The 16,415-nt window shown below is 32.7% G+C and overlaps 1 protein-coding gene across 1 annotated transcript in view; it reads left to right on the top strand.

The window, feature by feature from the left end:
- Window positions 1-16,415, top strand: part of LOC135129557 (inverted formin-2) — an 87,659-nt gene that overhangs the window by 53,491 nt on the left and 17,753 nt on the right. Inside the window, exons 3-5 of the mRNA XM_064056734.1 lie at window positions 8,146-8,346; window positions 8,768-8,927; window positions 16,278-16,311. Of these exons, the coding sequence (XP_063912804.1) occupies window positions 8,146-8,346; window positions 8,768-8,927; window positions 16,278-16,311 (395 nt within the window). The remainder of the gene's footprint in view (window positions 1-8,145; window positions 8,347-8,767; window positions 8,928-16,277; window positions 16,312-16,415) is intronic.

Raw genomic sequence — 16,415 nt, 5'->3', positions numbered from 1 at the left:
GAGAGTCGCCTTGGACTGGTTTGGCCAAATTTGGTATTATTTCGCACAATGTAAACCGTTATTTCATCACTTCTATCGACTTTGGCGCTAGATCGCACCCGATGGTCCCAGCGTTCCAAAGTTCCGACTCCTCACCTTGGACTCACAATTACCGTTTAGCAAAAACGCAATTGACTGGCCGCAAAGTCCGCCCGATTTGAGTCCCGCGAAAAACCTCTGGTGCGACTAATGAGTTCTGGAGGCGCACCTCGGTGTATTCAGTTTTATTAGTTTACATAGTTGCGCTATAAAACGCATTAAAACTAACAGTTCTTAGTAAACAAGCAATAAAGTCGGAAATGTGGGCCGAAGTGGATAATTTTTGTGTTAGTGAATGCAAATGCTGCGAGTTATCAATGAACATATTTCATTCGGAGTCGTGTCGCAATGTCCGTATTTTTGTAAAATCGATACCTTGCTCGTTTTTCAGTGGTGATTGGCGGCGTCTTTGAGAAGCATTGGTCAAATGTTTGACCCAAATACTTATTTGGTCGTAGGGTAATTAAGTGATTAATAACCTCCCGGTGCTCCAGTATTTTACAAAAATGTCGATTATGAGTCTTTACCATATGGGTCCGGCCGCGCTTTTCTATCAAACAAAATCGGCCCCAAAGGAGTCGCCTGTGGTGCGCTTTTCTCGTTGCGCAATTCGCGAGCTGTGGTTTATGGGGTTCATGTGCACATTTTTAGAAAGTGTTTATTTTTTATTGCCGGCTGATAATAACGCGTTAATGTTACGATAAAATTTATAGTCGTTGCTTGAGTCGAAATTGATTCATTGCAGATACCCTTTTAGCTCGGTCTGGTTATGTAAAAACTTTGAATTACCATATCGCTGTACCATGAATGAATTAATTGAGTGTTGATGCTGTGCATATGCCTGCAGCTAATATGAGTATGCAGCAATCAGCGGATTCCGTGTAGAATGATTAATTTTTTGTAACTGGAGCAGTGGGAATTAATTTCGTCATAGAGCAATTTTCTGTGTGGTCTAATTAATCAGAGATATCTTCATCTCGGGATGGATAAGTTTGCATGGTTCTTGGTACAATTTATTATACCTATTCTATGTGTGTTCTTTCGGGTTTTTTTTTGTAGATTAAAGTTTTCGTTATATATGTGTATTCTTTGATTTTTTCTGTTTCTTCTCTCCTATGTTCTGAATAATGTTACATCCAGATATATCAGTTTTTCTTCATTTTCTTCACATAATTTTTGACATTGCTTTTTTGATTGATCGTCTTGGTTTTTATATGTTAATTTAAATTTTTGCTGTATATGTGTATCTTCGATTATTTCTTCAAATTATTATTCTAGATTGTTTTGGTTTCTTGGCGACTCTGTTGTAACATTGAAATTTTCTTTTCTGGTTTTATTCTCGTTGTTTCTTCGTAAATTCTTTTCTAAAAATACACCTTTCATTTCCGTTCTTCTGTTCTTCTTTTTCCATATTCTTGACGTTTCCATATAAAACATGCAAGTTCAACTTGTTCCTAAAAATTGTATTCACTCTCCAACTTTGAAATTTTTCACAATATTGAATTTTGTCGTGTTTGTGTTCTTCAGTTTATACTTTTTAATCTTCGTTCTCTTAAAAGGCGTTTTTTGGTGTCCTTCAATTTAAAATTTCATTCGCCTTCGTCTTAGTACGTGCATTAAAATATTCGTCACGAGTGTACATTTTTCTTCAATTTCTTCTATTATTTAGTGTTAATTTTTTGTATTCTTCTGTTTCAGTTTTTTTGTAAATTTTTTCTTTTTTTTTGTTGTACTGGCATCTTGTACGTATTTCGCAACCTAAACTTCTTCTCCTTTTTCTTTAGCGTTTCATTTCGTCTTCTTTTTCTCTTTTTCAATCCTATTGCCAAAAATTAAATTTTGTCTACAAAAAATTCTTGATTCTTCATTTTTTTTGCCCTGTATTGATGTCAATGGTTTCTTCTGTTTTCTAAATAAAGTCACATAGAGATATATTAATTTTTCTTCATTTTCTTCCCATATTTTTTGACATTACTTTTTTGATTGAAGTCCGACTTATGAGTTCTTCGATTTGATAAATCGTCTTTGTTTTTATATGTAAATTGAAATTTTTGCTGTATATGTGTATCTTCGATTATTTCTTCAAATTATTATTATTCTAGATTGTTTTGGTTTCTTGGAGACTCAGTTGATACATTAAAATTTTCTTTTCTGGTTTTATTCTCGTTGTTTATTCGTGAATTCTTTTCTAAATCTACACCGTCCATTTCCGTTCTTCTCTTCTTCTTTTTCCATATTCTTGACGTCCCCTTTTAAAACATTCAGGTTGAACTTGTTCCTAAAAATTGTATTCACTCTTCAACTTTGAAATTTTTCACAATATTGAACTTTTTCGTGTTTGTGTTCTTCAGTTTATACTTTTTAATCTTCGTTCTCTTAAAAGGCGTTTTTTGATGTCCTTCTATTTCAAATTTCATTCGCCTTCGTCTTGGTACGTGCATTAAAATATTCATCACGAGTGTACATTTTTCTTCAATTTCTTCTATTATTTAGTGTTAATTTTTTGTATTCTTGTGTTTCAATTTTATTGTAAATTTTTTCTTTTTTTTTTGTTGTACTGGCATCTTTTACGTATTTCGCAAACTAAACTTCTTCTCCTTTTTCCTTAGCGTCCCATTTCGTCTTCTTTTTCTCTTTTACAATCCTATTGCCAAAAATTAAATTTTGTCTACAAAAAATTCTTCATTCTTCAGTTTTTTGCCCTCTATTGATGTCAATGGTTTCTTCTGTTTTCTAAATAAAGTCACGAAGAAATATATTAATTTTTCTTCATTTTCTTCCCATATTTTTTGACATTACTTTTTTTATTGAAGTCTGACTTACGAGTTTTTCGATTTGATAAATCGTCTTGGTTTTTATATGTAAATTTAAATTTTTGCTGTACATGTGTATCCTCGATTACTTCTTCAAATTATTTTTCTAGATTGTTTTGGTTTCTTGGCGACTCAGTTGCAACATTGAAATTTTCTTTTCTGGTTTTACTCTCGTTGTTTCTTCGTGAATTCTTTTCTAAATCTACACCTTCCATTTCCGTTCTTCCGTTCTTCTTTTTCCATATTCTTGACGTTTCCATACAAAACATTCAGGTTCAACTTGTTCCTAAAAATTGTATTCACTCTTCAACTTTGAAAATTTTCACAATGTTGAATTTTTTCGTGTTCGTGTTCTTCAGTTTATACTTTTTAATCTTCGTTTTCTTAAAAGGCGTTTTTTGGTGTCCTTCAATTTAAAATTTCATTCGCCTTCGTCTTAATACGTGCATTAAAATATTCATCACGAGTGTACATTTTTCTTCAATTTCTTCTATTATTTAGTGTTAATTTTTTGTATTTTTCTGTTTCAATACTATTGTAAATTTTTTCTTTTTTTTGTTGTACTGGCATCTTTTACGTATTTCGCAAACTAAACTTCTTCTCCTTTTTCCGTAGCGTCCCATTTCGTCTTCTTTTTCTCATTTGCAATCCTATTGCCAAAAATTAAATTTTGTCTACAAAAAATTCTTCATTCTTCAATTTTTTTGCCCTCTATTGATGTTAATGGTTTCTTCTGATTTCTAAATAATGTCATAGAGATATATTAATTTTGTGCAAGTACTAGCCCCGCCCACCCGCCCTTTATTTTCTTAAAAGACGTTTTTTCTGTGTTCTTCAATTCATAGTTCGTATATAAAAATACATATTTACCAGGAGTATATATTTTCTTCAATTTGTCCCATTATTTATGCTAATTTTTTTTGGATTCTTCTGTTTTAGTTTTGTTGCAAAAATTTTCTTTACTTGTTTTACTTTCATCTTTCAATTGCTTGGCAAACTAAATTTCTCGTTTTTTTCTGTGTTGTCCCATATTATAATTTTTTTTCTGTTTCGATTCTATTGACAAAACTTAAATTTTGCCTGCGAAAAATTCTTCACTTTTCAATTTTTTACTCTGCTATTGTTTCCAATGATTTCTTCTTTCAAATATAGATATATCAGTTTTTCTTCATTTTCTTCATACATTTTTTGACATGCCTTTTGTGATTGACGTTCGACTTTTGAACTTTTCGATTTCATATATCATTTTGGTTTTCATCTGTAGATTCAAATCTTTGCTGTCTATCTGTATCTTCTATGATTTCTTCTATTGATTATTCTAGATTGTTTTGGTTTCTTGGTCGCTCAGTCGTAACAAAAAAATTGTTTTGATGGTTTTCCTGTCGCTGTTTCTTCGTAAATTCTTTCCTAAATCTAAACCTTTCATTTCGTAAAAATTGTATTCGTCTTTCAACTTCAAATCTTATCTTAATAAGGACAAGATTCGTCCACTCGCCCTTCGTTTTCTTAGAGAGTAGCTCATTTGACAAAATCAGTCTTATCTTGGCAAGTACTAGCCCCGCCCACCCGCCCTTTATTTTCTTAAAAGATGTTTTTTGTGTTCTTCAATTTAAAATGTTTATATTTTCTTCGAATTGTCTCATTATTTATGCTAAATTTTGTTGTATTATTCGGTTTCAGTTTTGTTGTAAAAATTTTCTTTACTTGTTTTACTTTCATCTTACAATTGCTTCGCAAACTAAATTTCTTGTCTTTTTCTGTGTTGTCCCATATTATAATTTTTTTTCTGCATTTCAATTCTATTGACAAAACTTAAATTTTGTCTGCAAAAAATTCTTCACTTTTCAATTTGTTACTCCCCTATTGTTTTCAATGATTTCTTCTTTCAAATATAGACATATCAGTTTTTCTTCATTTTTTCATACATTTTTTGACATGCCTTTTGTGATTGACGTTCGACTTTCGAATTTTTCGGTTTCATATATCATCTTGGTTTTCATCTGTAGATTCAAATCTTTGCTGTCTATCTGTATCTTCTATGATTTCTTCTATTGATTATTCTAGATTGTTTTGGTTTCTTGGTCGCTCAGTTGTAACAAAAAAATTGTTTTTCTGGTTTCCCTGCCGCTGTTTCTTCGTAAATTCTTTCCTAAATCTAAACCTTTCATTTCGTAAAAATTGTATTCGTCTTTCAACTTCAAATCTTACCTTAATAAGGACTAGATCCGTCCACTTTCCTTTCATTTTCTTAGAAAGTAGCTTATTTGACAAAATCAGTCTTATCTTGGCAAGTATTAGCCCCGCCCACCCGCCCTTTATTTTCTTATAAGACATTTTTTGTGTTCTTCAATTTAAAATTTTTATATTTTCTTCAAATTGTCTCATTATTTATGCTAAATTTATTTGTATTATTCTGTTTCAGTTTTGTTGTAAAAATTTTCTTTACTTGTTTTACTTTCATCTTTCAATTGCTTCGCAAACTAAATTTCTTGTCTTTTTGTGTGTTGTCCCATATTATTTTTTTTTTCTTCATTTCAATTCTATTGACAAAACTTAAATTTTGCCTGCGAAAAATTCTTCCCTTTTCAATTTTTTACTCCACTATTGTTTTCAATGATTTCTTCTTTCAAATATAGATATATCAGTTTTTCTTCATTTTCTTCATACATTTTTTGACATGCCTTTTGTGGTTGACGTTCGACTTTTGAATCTTTCGATTTCATATATCATCTGTAGATTCAATTCTTTGCTGTCAATCTGCATCTTCTATGATTTCTTCTATTGATTATTCTAGATTGTTTTGGTTTCTTGGTCGCTCAGTTGTAACAAAAAAATTGTTTTTTCTGGTTTCCTTGTCGCTGTTTCTTCGTAAATTCTTTCCTAAATCTAAACCTTTCATTTCGTAAAAATTGTATTCGTCTTTCAACTTCAAATCTTATCTTAATAAGGACTAAATCCGTCCACTTTCCTTTCATTTTCCTAGAGAGTAGCTTATTTGACAAAATCAGTCTTATCTTGGCAAGTACTAGCCTCACCCACACGCCCTTTATTTTCTTATAAGACGATTTTTGTGTTCTTCAATTTAAAATTTTTATATTTTCTTCGAATTGTCTCATTATTTATGCTAAATTTTGTTATATTGTTCGGTTTCAGTTTTGTTGTAAAAATTTTCTTTACTTGTATTACTTTCATCTTTCAATTGCTTCGCAAACTAAATTTCTTGCCTTTTTCTGTGTTGTCCCATATTGTATTTTTTTTTCTGTATTTCAATTCGATTGACAAAACTTAAATTTTGTGTGCGAAAAATTCTTCACTTTTCAATTTTTTACTCCGCTATTGTTTTCAATGATTTCTTCTTTCAAATATAGATATATCAGTTTTTCTTCATTTTTTTCATACATATTTTGACATGCCTTTTGTGGTTGACGTTCGACTTTTGAATCGTTCGATTTCATATATCATCTGTAGATTCAATTCTTTGCTGTCTATCTGCATCTTCTATGATTTCTTCTATTGATTATTCTAGATTGTTTTGGTTGCTTGGTCGCTCAGTTGTAACAAAAAAATTGCTTTTCTGGTTTCCCTGTCGCCGTTTCTTCGTAAATTCTTTCCTAAATCTAAACCTTTCATTTCGTAAAAATTGTATTCATCTTTCAACTTCAAATCTTATCTTAATAAGGACAAGATTCGTCCACTCGCCCTTCATTTTCTTAGAGAGTAGCTCATTTGACAAAATCAGACTTATCTTGGCAAGTACCACCCTCCCCACCCGCCCTTTATTTTCTTATAAGACGTTTTTTGTGTTCTTCAATTTAAAATTTTTATATTTTCTTCAAATTGTCTCATTATTTATGCTAAATTTTGTTGTATTATTCGGTTCCAGTTTTGTTGAAAAAATTTTCTTTACTTGTTTTACTTTCATCTTTCAATTGCTTCGCCCCGCCCATTATTTCCTTAGAGAGTATACCATTTGGTAAAACCAGTCTTATCTCAGCAAGCACTAGCCCCGCCCACCCGCCCTTTATTTTCTTAGACGATATGTTATTTGCCAAAATCAGTCTTATCTCAGCAAGTATTAGCCCCGCCCACCCGCCCTTTATTTTCTTATAAGACGTTTTTTGTGTTCTTCAATTTAAAATTTTTATATTTTCTTCAAATTGTCTCATTATTTATGCTAAATTTATTTGTATTATTCTGTTTCCGTTTTGTTGTAAAAATTTTCTTTACTTGTTTTACTTTCATCTTTCAATTGCTTCGCCCCGCCCATTATTTCCTTAGAGAGTATACCATTCGGTAAAATCAGTCTTATCTCAGCAAGCACTAGCCCCGCCCACCCGCCCTTTAATTTCTTACACGATATGTTATTTGCCAAAATCAGTCTTATCTCAGCAAACACTAGCCCCGCCCACCCGCCCTTTATTTTCTTATAAGACGTTTATTGTGTTCTTCTATTTAAAATTTTTATATTTACTTCAAATTGTCTCATTATTAATGCTAAATTTCTTTGTATTATTCTGTTTCAGTTTTGTTGTAAAAATTTTCTTTACTTGTTTAACTTTCATCTTTCAATTGCTTCGCAAACTAAATTTCTTGTATCTTTCTTTGTCGTCCCATATTATATATTTTTTTTCTATTTCAATTCAAACTTAAATTTTGTCTGCAAAAAATTCTTCACTCTTCAATTTTTTACTCCTCTATTGTTTTCAATATTTTTTGACATTCGTTTTGTGACTGATGTTCGACTTTTGAGTTTTTCGATTTCATATGTCATCTTGGTTTTTATCTGTAAATTAAAATCTGTATATCTGTAACCTTTTCTATGGTTGTTTTTCTGGTTTCACTTTTGTTGTTTCTTCGTAAATTCTTTAACTTTTAAATTTATTATGTTCATATTCTTCAGTTTATCGTTTTTTATTTGCGTTCCATTATTAGACTTTTTGTTCATCTGGCTTACAGAAAACACAAAATTTTGTGTTTCTTTTTTCTCTGCTTAGATACTTGGACCTTAGAACGCATTTGGTGCTCAATAAGCAAAATGCATACACTAAAAACCACCGGCCCTCAAGTTGACCCCTGAGGTACCCCTCGACCTCGGCGCTCGAAACGCGCCTACTTTCCGCCCAACTGTGCAATTTTCGCCGAATAACGATAATCCCTTAGCGCCTTTGCGACACCTACCATCACCTACGACCTTCACTTTTATCAACAGCATCGGGCCCTAAGCGGCGCCCTTCTCACTCCGTTCTTGTTGCAGCAACCGCTCGGTGCCGTCATGGATTCGCGCATCGGCCTGGACTTCATCGTCGAGAACCCCGAGTACATCAGGAAGCTGGCGGCGGCCCTCGACACCAGCAACATCACCGTGAAGAAGCAGGTCTTCGAGCTGCTGTCCGCGCTGTGCGTGCACAACGAAGAGGGTCACGCTCGCGCCCTTGACACTTTGGAGCATTACAAGGTCCGTGAGTCACATTGTTGCATTACGGATAATTGACCCCCAACATGCCATCAACACGCCTCGACGCACCATCTGCCCGATTTTCGGGCGAAATCGGGGCCCGGAGGCGGCGCAGCGGCCGCAGACGGCGCGGATGGGTCGGGCTGGGGGCAAGTGGGCGTCTGTTTGAGCGCGAGTTAGAGGAAGTGATTGATTTTGGCCTTTTTCGAGCTCGCACCTCGGTGTCGAGGCCTTCGTCTAGGAGTTGTTTGTATTTACATAAAGTGGAAAGCTGTTGGCTTAAGGTGGAATTTCACCGGGAGATGATAATGGTGACGAGGTTTGCTCGAAAAGACCAAAAGCGAGCGCTTTGGTGTTGATGGTGTAGGGGAAGTAAAAAATTTTGACGTTGATTTTGTATCAAACCAAATGGGTTTTTTAGAAACTAAAAGGTGAGAGATATAGACTGAACGTGATAGTCCAAGAACTGGATCAAGCAACAGCGGTAGATTACCAAACAGCCCTTGTAGCCTTCATCAATTGTCTGATCATTTCCACGCCCAGACTGACGGACCGGATTAGACGACGAAACGAATTCATAGGTGAGTAAAACATCAAAAGATTCTATTAACAAGCTGATGATTTAAATGAAATTTGCGCCGAAATATCCTAATTGAATAAGCTTGTACTACATCAGAGTTTCTCCGTTGAAACGAAAGCATTTTTGCGCTGCGGGCTAAACATTCTTTGAATGATTAGATCAAATAAACATATTAATGTGTTGTACTTAAATATTATTCGCAGTGACGTGCTTTTCCATAAACGGTCGAGAATTGCTTCCTTCTAGAGTATGAAGATTTAGAATTACGTAATGTGCATGTGGTAGGCGCCGGTGGGTTTTATGCAAAGTGCGACATTTTTTCTGGGTTACGTTCTTTGGACAACTGGCAGTTCGCAGGAATTTGTGTGATAAATGTGAAATGTAAATTGCTAATAATTTTTTTATGTACGTAACGAGTCGGAGGAATTTAACGACTTTGATGTAAAAACGCGAACGCAATATATTTCTTAATTATTTCAATTAAACACATTTTTATGCAAGGTTCTCTAGAGAAAAAAAATGCATTAAGACATAAGACGGTTGCCTAAAAATCCACAAAAAAAAATGGATAGAAGATTTTTCAAATTCTTTCAGAAATAAAAGACAAAGAACCTCGAAGATTCTTTCATATTCCTGAAAAACGAACACTAAGCTCCCAAGGACTCTTTCAAAGTTTTTCAAAAACGGAACACCAGAGGTCCCTAAGGATTTTTGAACTTCTTTCAGAAATAAAACACGACCGTGAAGAGTCTTTGAAGCTCTTTAAAAAAGAAAAGATACTAGGAAAGGCTAAGATTCTTTCCAACTCTTTCGCAAAAGCACCACCAAGCGCCCCAGAATTCTTTCAAACATTTTCGAAAACATAACACCAAAGGTGCACGAGGAATTTTCCGGTTCTTTCAAAAATAAAACAGAAGAGATTTCGAAGACTCCTTGACATTCTTTAAAGATAATCTACTAGGAATCCCTAAGATTCTTTCAAATTCTTAAGAAATAAACACCCGCAGATTTCTTCAAATTCTTTCATAAATTCCAGTGCTCGCTGAAGTTTTTTCAAATTCTTTCAGAAATTAAACACAACGGGCTCTGAAAATTTTTTCGCAATCTTAAAAAAAGATATTAAAATTCCTCCAGGTTGTTTCAAGTACTTTAAAAAAATACTAAAGACCACGAAATTGATTCAATTTCTTTCAAAAATAAAGCACAAGAAGCTTCGAAGATTCTTTTATATTAAAAAAAAAAAATACACTACATGCCCTGAGATTCTTACAAACTCTTCCGAAAACAAAACACCAGGGGTCTCTGAAGACTTTTCAAATTCTTTCAGAAATAAAACACAAAGAGCCTCGAAGATTTTTGCATATTCTTGAAAAACGAACACTAGGCTACCAAAGACTCTTTCAAAGTTTTTCAAAAATAAAACACCAGAGGTCCCTGAGGATTATTGAACTTCTTTCAGAAATAAAACACGACCGTGAAGATTCTTTGAAGCTCTTTAAAAAAGAAAAGATACTAGGAAAGGCTAAGATTCTTTCCAACTCTTTCACAAAAGCACCACCAAGCGCCCCAGAATTCTTTCAAACTTTTTCAAAAACATAACACCAAAGGTGCACGAGGGATTTTCTAGTTCTTTCAAAAATAAAACACAAGAGATTTCGAAGACTCCTTGACATTCTTTAAAGATAATCTACTAGGAATCCCTAAGATTCTTTCAAATTCTTAAGAAATAAACACCCGCAGATTTCTTCAAATTCTTTCAAAAATTCCAATGTTCGCTGAAGATTTTTCAAATTCTTTCAGAAATTAAACACAAGGGGCTCTGATAATTCTTTCGCAATCTTAAAAAAAGATATTAAAATTCCTCTAGGTTCTTTCATGCAGTAAAGACCACGAGATTTATTCAATTTCTTTCAAAAATAAAACACAAGAGATTTCGAAGACTCCTTAAAGATAACGTACTAGGAATCCCTAAAAGTCTTTCAAACTCTTCAAAAATAAACACCTGAAATTTTTTTCAAATTCTTTCAAAATAAAAAAAATACCACTGGTCCCCGAAGATTTTTCAGTCTTTCAGAAATTAAACCTAGGTAGCACTGAAGAATATTTCACATTGTTTAAAAAACAGACACCAGAGGTCCTCGAACTCTTAAAAGAAAAAGACAAAATTCGATGAGATTCTTTTAACATTCTTTCAAAACAAAACACAATATTCTTTCAAAAAAGACACTAGGAATCCGAAACACAAGAGATCTCGAAGACTCTTTTACATTATTTAAAAATAATGCATTATGAATCCCTAAAATTTTTTCAAATTCTTTCAAAATAAAAAAAAATACCACTGGTCCCCGAAGATTCTTCAGTCTTTTCAGAAATTAAACCCAGGGAGCACTGAAGATTATTTCACATTCTTTAAAAAAGAGACACCAGAGGTCCTCAATGTTTAAAAAAAAAAGACAAAATTCGATGAGATTCTTTTAAAATTCTTTCAAAACAAAACACAATGTTCTTTCAAAAAAGACACTAGGAATCCGCAAACACAAGAGATCTCGAAGACTCTTTCACATTATTTAAAACTAATGCATTATGAAACCCTAAAATTTTTTCAAACTCTTTAAAAGTAAGCACCCGGAAATTTTTTCAAATTCTTTCAAAATAAAAAAATACCACTGGTCCCTGAAGATTTTTCAGTCTTTTCAGATATTAAACCCAGGGAGCACTAAAGGTTACTTCACATCCTTTAAAAAATAGACACCAGAGGTGCTCAAACTCTTTAAAAAAAAGACAAAATTCGATGAGATTCTTTTAAAATTCTTTCAAAACAAGACAATATTCTACCAAAAAAGACACTAGGAATCCCCAAACACAAAAGATCTCGAAGACTCTTTCACATTATTTAAAAATAATGCATTATGAATCCCTAAAATTTTTTCAAACTCTAGGAAATTTTTTCAAATTCTTTCAAAATAAAAAAAAATCCAATGGTCCCCGAAGATTTTTCAATCTTCTCTGAAATGAAACCCAGGGAGCACTGAAGATTTTTTCACATTCTTTAAAAAAGAGACACCAGAGGTCCTAAACTCTTAAAAAAAAGACAAAATTTGATGAGATTCTTTTAAAATTCTTTCAAAACAAAACACAATATTCTTTCAAAAAAGACACTAGGAATCCCCAAACACAAAAGATCTCGAAGACTCTTTCACATTATTTAAAAATAATGCATTATGAATCCCTAAAATTTTTTCAAACTCTTTCAAAGTAAGCACCCGGAATTTTTTTTAAATTTTTTCAAAATAAAAAAAATACCACTGGTCCCCGAAGATTTTTCAGTCTTTTCAGAAATTAAACCCAGGGAGCACTGAAGATTATTTCACATTCTTTAAAAAAGAGACACCAGAGGTCCTCAACTGTTTAAAAAAAAAAGACAAAATTCGACGAGATTCTTTTAAAATTCTTTCAAAACAAAACACAATGTTCTTTCAAAAAAGACACTAGGAATCCGCAAACACAAGAGATCTCGAAGACACTTTCACGTTATTTAAAACTAATGCATTATGAAACCCTAAAATTTTTTCAAACTCTTTAAAAGTAAGCACCCGGAAATTTTTTCAAATTCTTTCAAAATAAAAAAATACCACTGGTCCCTGAAGATTTTTCAGTCTTTTCAGATATTAAACCCAGGGAGCACTAAAGGTTACTTCACATTCTTTAAAAAATAGACACCAGAGGTGCTCAAACTCTTTAAAAAAAAAGACAAAATTCGATGAGATTCTTTTAAAATTCTTTCAAAACAAGACAATATTCTACCAAAAAAGACACTAGGAATCCCCAAACACAAAAGATCTCGAAGACTCTTTCACATTATTTAAAAATAATGCATTATGAATCCCTAAAATTTTTTCAAACTCTTTAGGAAATTTTTTCAAATTCTTTCAAAATAAAAAAAAAATCCAATGGTCCCCGAAGATTTTTCAATCTTCTCTGAAATTAAACCCAGGGAGCACTGAAGATTTTTTCACATTCTTTAAAAAAGAGACACCAGAGGTCCTAAACTCTTAAAAAAGAGACAAAATTTGATGAGATTCTTTTAAAATTCTTTCAAAACAAAACACAATATTCTTTCAAAAAAGACACTAGGAATCCCCAAACACAAAAGATCTCGAAGACTCTTTCACATTATTTAAAAATAATGCATTATGAATCCCTAAAATTTTTTCAAACTCTTTCAAAGTAAGCACCCGGAATTTTATTTAAATTTTTTCAAAATAAAAAAAATACCACTGGTCCCCGAAGATTTTTCAGTCTTTTCAGAAATTAAACCCAGGGAGCACTGAAGATTATTTCACATTCTTTAAAAAAGAGACACCAGAGGTCCTCAACTGTTTAAAAAAAAAAGACAAAATTCGATGAGATTCTTTTAAAATTCTTTCAAAACAAAACACAATGTTCTTTCAAAAAAGACACTAGGAATCCCCAAACACAAGAGATGTCGAACTCTCTCACATTATTTAAAAATAATGCATTATGAATCCCTAAAATCTTTTCAAACTCTTTAAAAGTAAGCACCCGGAAATTTTTTCAAATTCTTTTAAAATAAAAAAAAATACCACTGGTTCCCGAAGTTTTTTCAGTCTTTTCAGAAATTAAACCCAGGGAGCACTGAAGATTATTTCACATTCTTTAAAAAAGGGACACCAGAGGTCCTCAAACTCTTTAAAAAAAGACAAAATTCGATGAGATTCTTTTAAAATTTTTTCAAAACAAAACACAATATTCTTTCAAATAGGCACTAGGAATCCCCAAACACAAGAGATCTCGAAGACTCTTTCACATTATTTAAAAATAATGCATTATGAATCCTTAAAATTTTTTCAAACTCTTTAAAAGTAAGGACCCGGAAATTTTTTCAAATTCTTTCAAAATAAAAAAAAACAGGGGTCGCCGAAGATTTTTCAATTTTTTCAGAAATTAAACCCAGGGAGCACTGAAGATTATTTCGCATTCTTTAAAAAAGAAACACCAGAGGTCCTCAAACTCTTTAAAAAAAAAAACAAAATTCGATGAGATTCTTTTAAAATTTTTTCAAAACAAAACACAATATTCTTTCAAATAGGCACTAGGAATCCCCAAACACAAGAGATCTCGAAGACTCTTTCACATTATTTAAAAATAATGCATTATGAATCCTTAAAATTTTTTCAAACTCTTTAAAAATAAGCACCCGGAAATTTTTTCAAGTTCTTTCAAAATAAAGAAAATATCACTGGTCCCCGAAAATTTTTCAGTCTTTTCAGAAATTAAACCCAGGTAGCACTGAAGATTATTTCACATTCTTTAAAAAAGAGACACCAGAGGTCCTCAAACTCTTTAAAAAAAAAAGACAAAATTCGATGAGATTCTTTTAAAATTCTTTCAAAACAGAACACAATATTCTTTCAAAAAGACACTAGGAATCCCAAACACAAGAGATCTCGAAAACTCTTTCACATTGTTTAAAAATAATGCATTATGAATCCCGGAAATTTTTTCAAATTCTTTTAAAATAAGAAAAAATACCACTGGTCCCCGAAGATTTTTCAGTCTTTTCAGAAATTAAACCCAGGGAGCACTGAAGATTATTTCACATTCTTTAAAGAAGGGACACCCGAGGTCCTCAAACTCTTAAATAAAAAGACAAAATTCGATGAGATTCTTTTAAAATTCTTTCAAAACAAAACGCAATATTATTTCAAAAAAGACACTGGGAATCCCCAAACACGAGAGTTCTCGAAGACTCTTTCACATTATTTAAAAATAATGCATTATGAATCCCTAAAAATTTTTCAAACTCTTTAAAAGTAAGCACCCGGAAATTTTTTCAAATTCTTTCAAAATAAAAAAAATTCCACTGGTTCCCGAAGATTTTTCAGTTTTTTCACGAAGTACACCATTCTTTAAAAAAGAGACACCAGAGGTCCTCAAACTGTTTAAAAAAAAAAAGACAAAATTCGATGAGATTTTTAACTATTTTAATTATAACAAACCACCAGGAACAATGAATAAAAAATTACATAACCCAGAACCTGGCATCGGAAGTTTTGTTTTAAATTTAGGAATCGATTAAGTATTTAAATTGAATGTAATATGAGTAGTTATTACCAAATAATTTCTAAATGAACGATTTGAATTAATCTTGTGGGACGCGTTAAACCAGTTTTGTGTAAAATGTAAAACTACAGTGCTTTTTCTGAATAAGGTTAACACTTTTTAATGAAGATTCCGATTAATAAGTACCAACATCCAGAAGGTTCAGAACCACTTAGTCCACACATATTATTAGTATTACATTAACCCATATACGGTTAAAACATTGCCAGATACAACCAAAAGATAACGAAATTTATGAGCTTTGTAAGCACTCTCTGTGATTCATTTAATTACAACTCCGGTTAATTCCTAAAAATCCGAATTTTAACGAGGTCTGTGCAGGTTAACTTGAAAGTCATCCTGATAGAATCAAATATGAAAATAAACGAATGGGAGCATGGTCACAGTTTATCTACAAATTTAGTCCGTCTGAAACAGCCCAGATTATCATAACATGTATAAGACGATGTTTGCTAGAAAACAAGGAATAAATTACAATTTTAAATTGGACGAACCTCATGTTACATACACTTGTTTCTACATCAGTACCTTGTAAGCGACACTCATCTCCTAACAAATACCCACATTCTAATCGCTCCCAACGTGATAAATCTCCCTACAAAAAATTAGTTAATCACACTGTTAGCATATTAATTTAATAATCGCGCCACATTAATATTCATTTAAAAATTTGTAATTCGAGATTTCCAAGAGAGGTAGAACGACTTTGAAGATATTATCTGTCCTGTTTGTGAGACCGCACCTGATTTAGATAAAATATCTAATTTTAATGCAAATGCGCTCAAATTATGGCCCCCAGGAGACAGATCCACACAGATACAGTTTTTAATAAATAGAGACACGTGAGTCGGTAGGCTGTTAAACTCCTGACTCACCTGCGAACACAAAAATTCCCTCCTTTGCGGTTCGATTTTCTGCTTAATTGACGTGTATGACTATACTTAAGCCGCCTACGACGCGCTGCACGACTTAAGTCAGGGTTGCTGGGGGGTCGTTAGCCCGGTTAGCCTCTTAATAGCTAAGCAAACATGAAAATCCCGTTAAGTCTTAATGAATCATTTTTTATTTATAACAATACGAAATCGTGATGTCTTCTTTTGGCTTGCCGGTTTACGTCAGTACAATGGTTGTCCGTGAATTCCGGGAAATTTCGTGCATTGTAAGCGACTTTCGTCAAATATTTGTATTCATGTGGATGTTTTTCCAGGATGTCATCTGCTTCCGGTGCTCAACAACCTAAGGTATGTCGACGGTAAATAAGTACACTCTGAAACAGTTCCAAGCGTTCACCTTGACTCAAGAACTAAACAAATTTGCTTTAAAAAGTGTATTTTTACTCAATTAC

This window comes from Zophobas morio, unplaced genomic scaffold (assembly GCF_036711695.1).
Source record: "Zophobas morio isolate AGI-343-1 ecotype UQ-CSIRO unplaced genomic scaffold, CSIRO_AGI_Zmor_V1 ptg000016l, whole genome shotgun sequence".
Lineage (NCBI taxonomy): Eukaryota > Metazoa > Arthropoda > Insecta > Coleoptera > Tenebrionidae > Zophobas > Zophobas morio.
The sequence above is the reverse complement of the archived record's forward strand: the minus strand, read 5'-3'. Positions and strand labels throughout refer to the sequence as shown.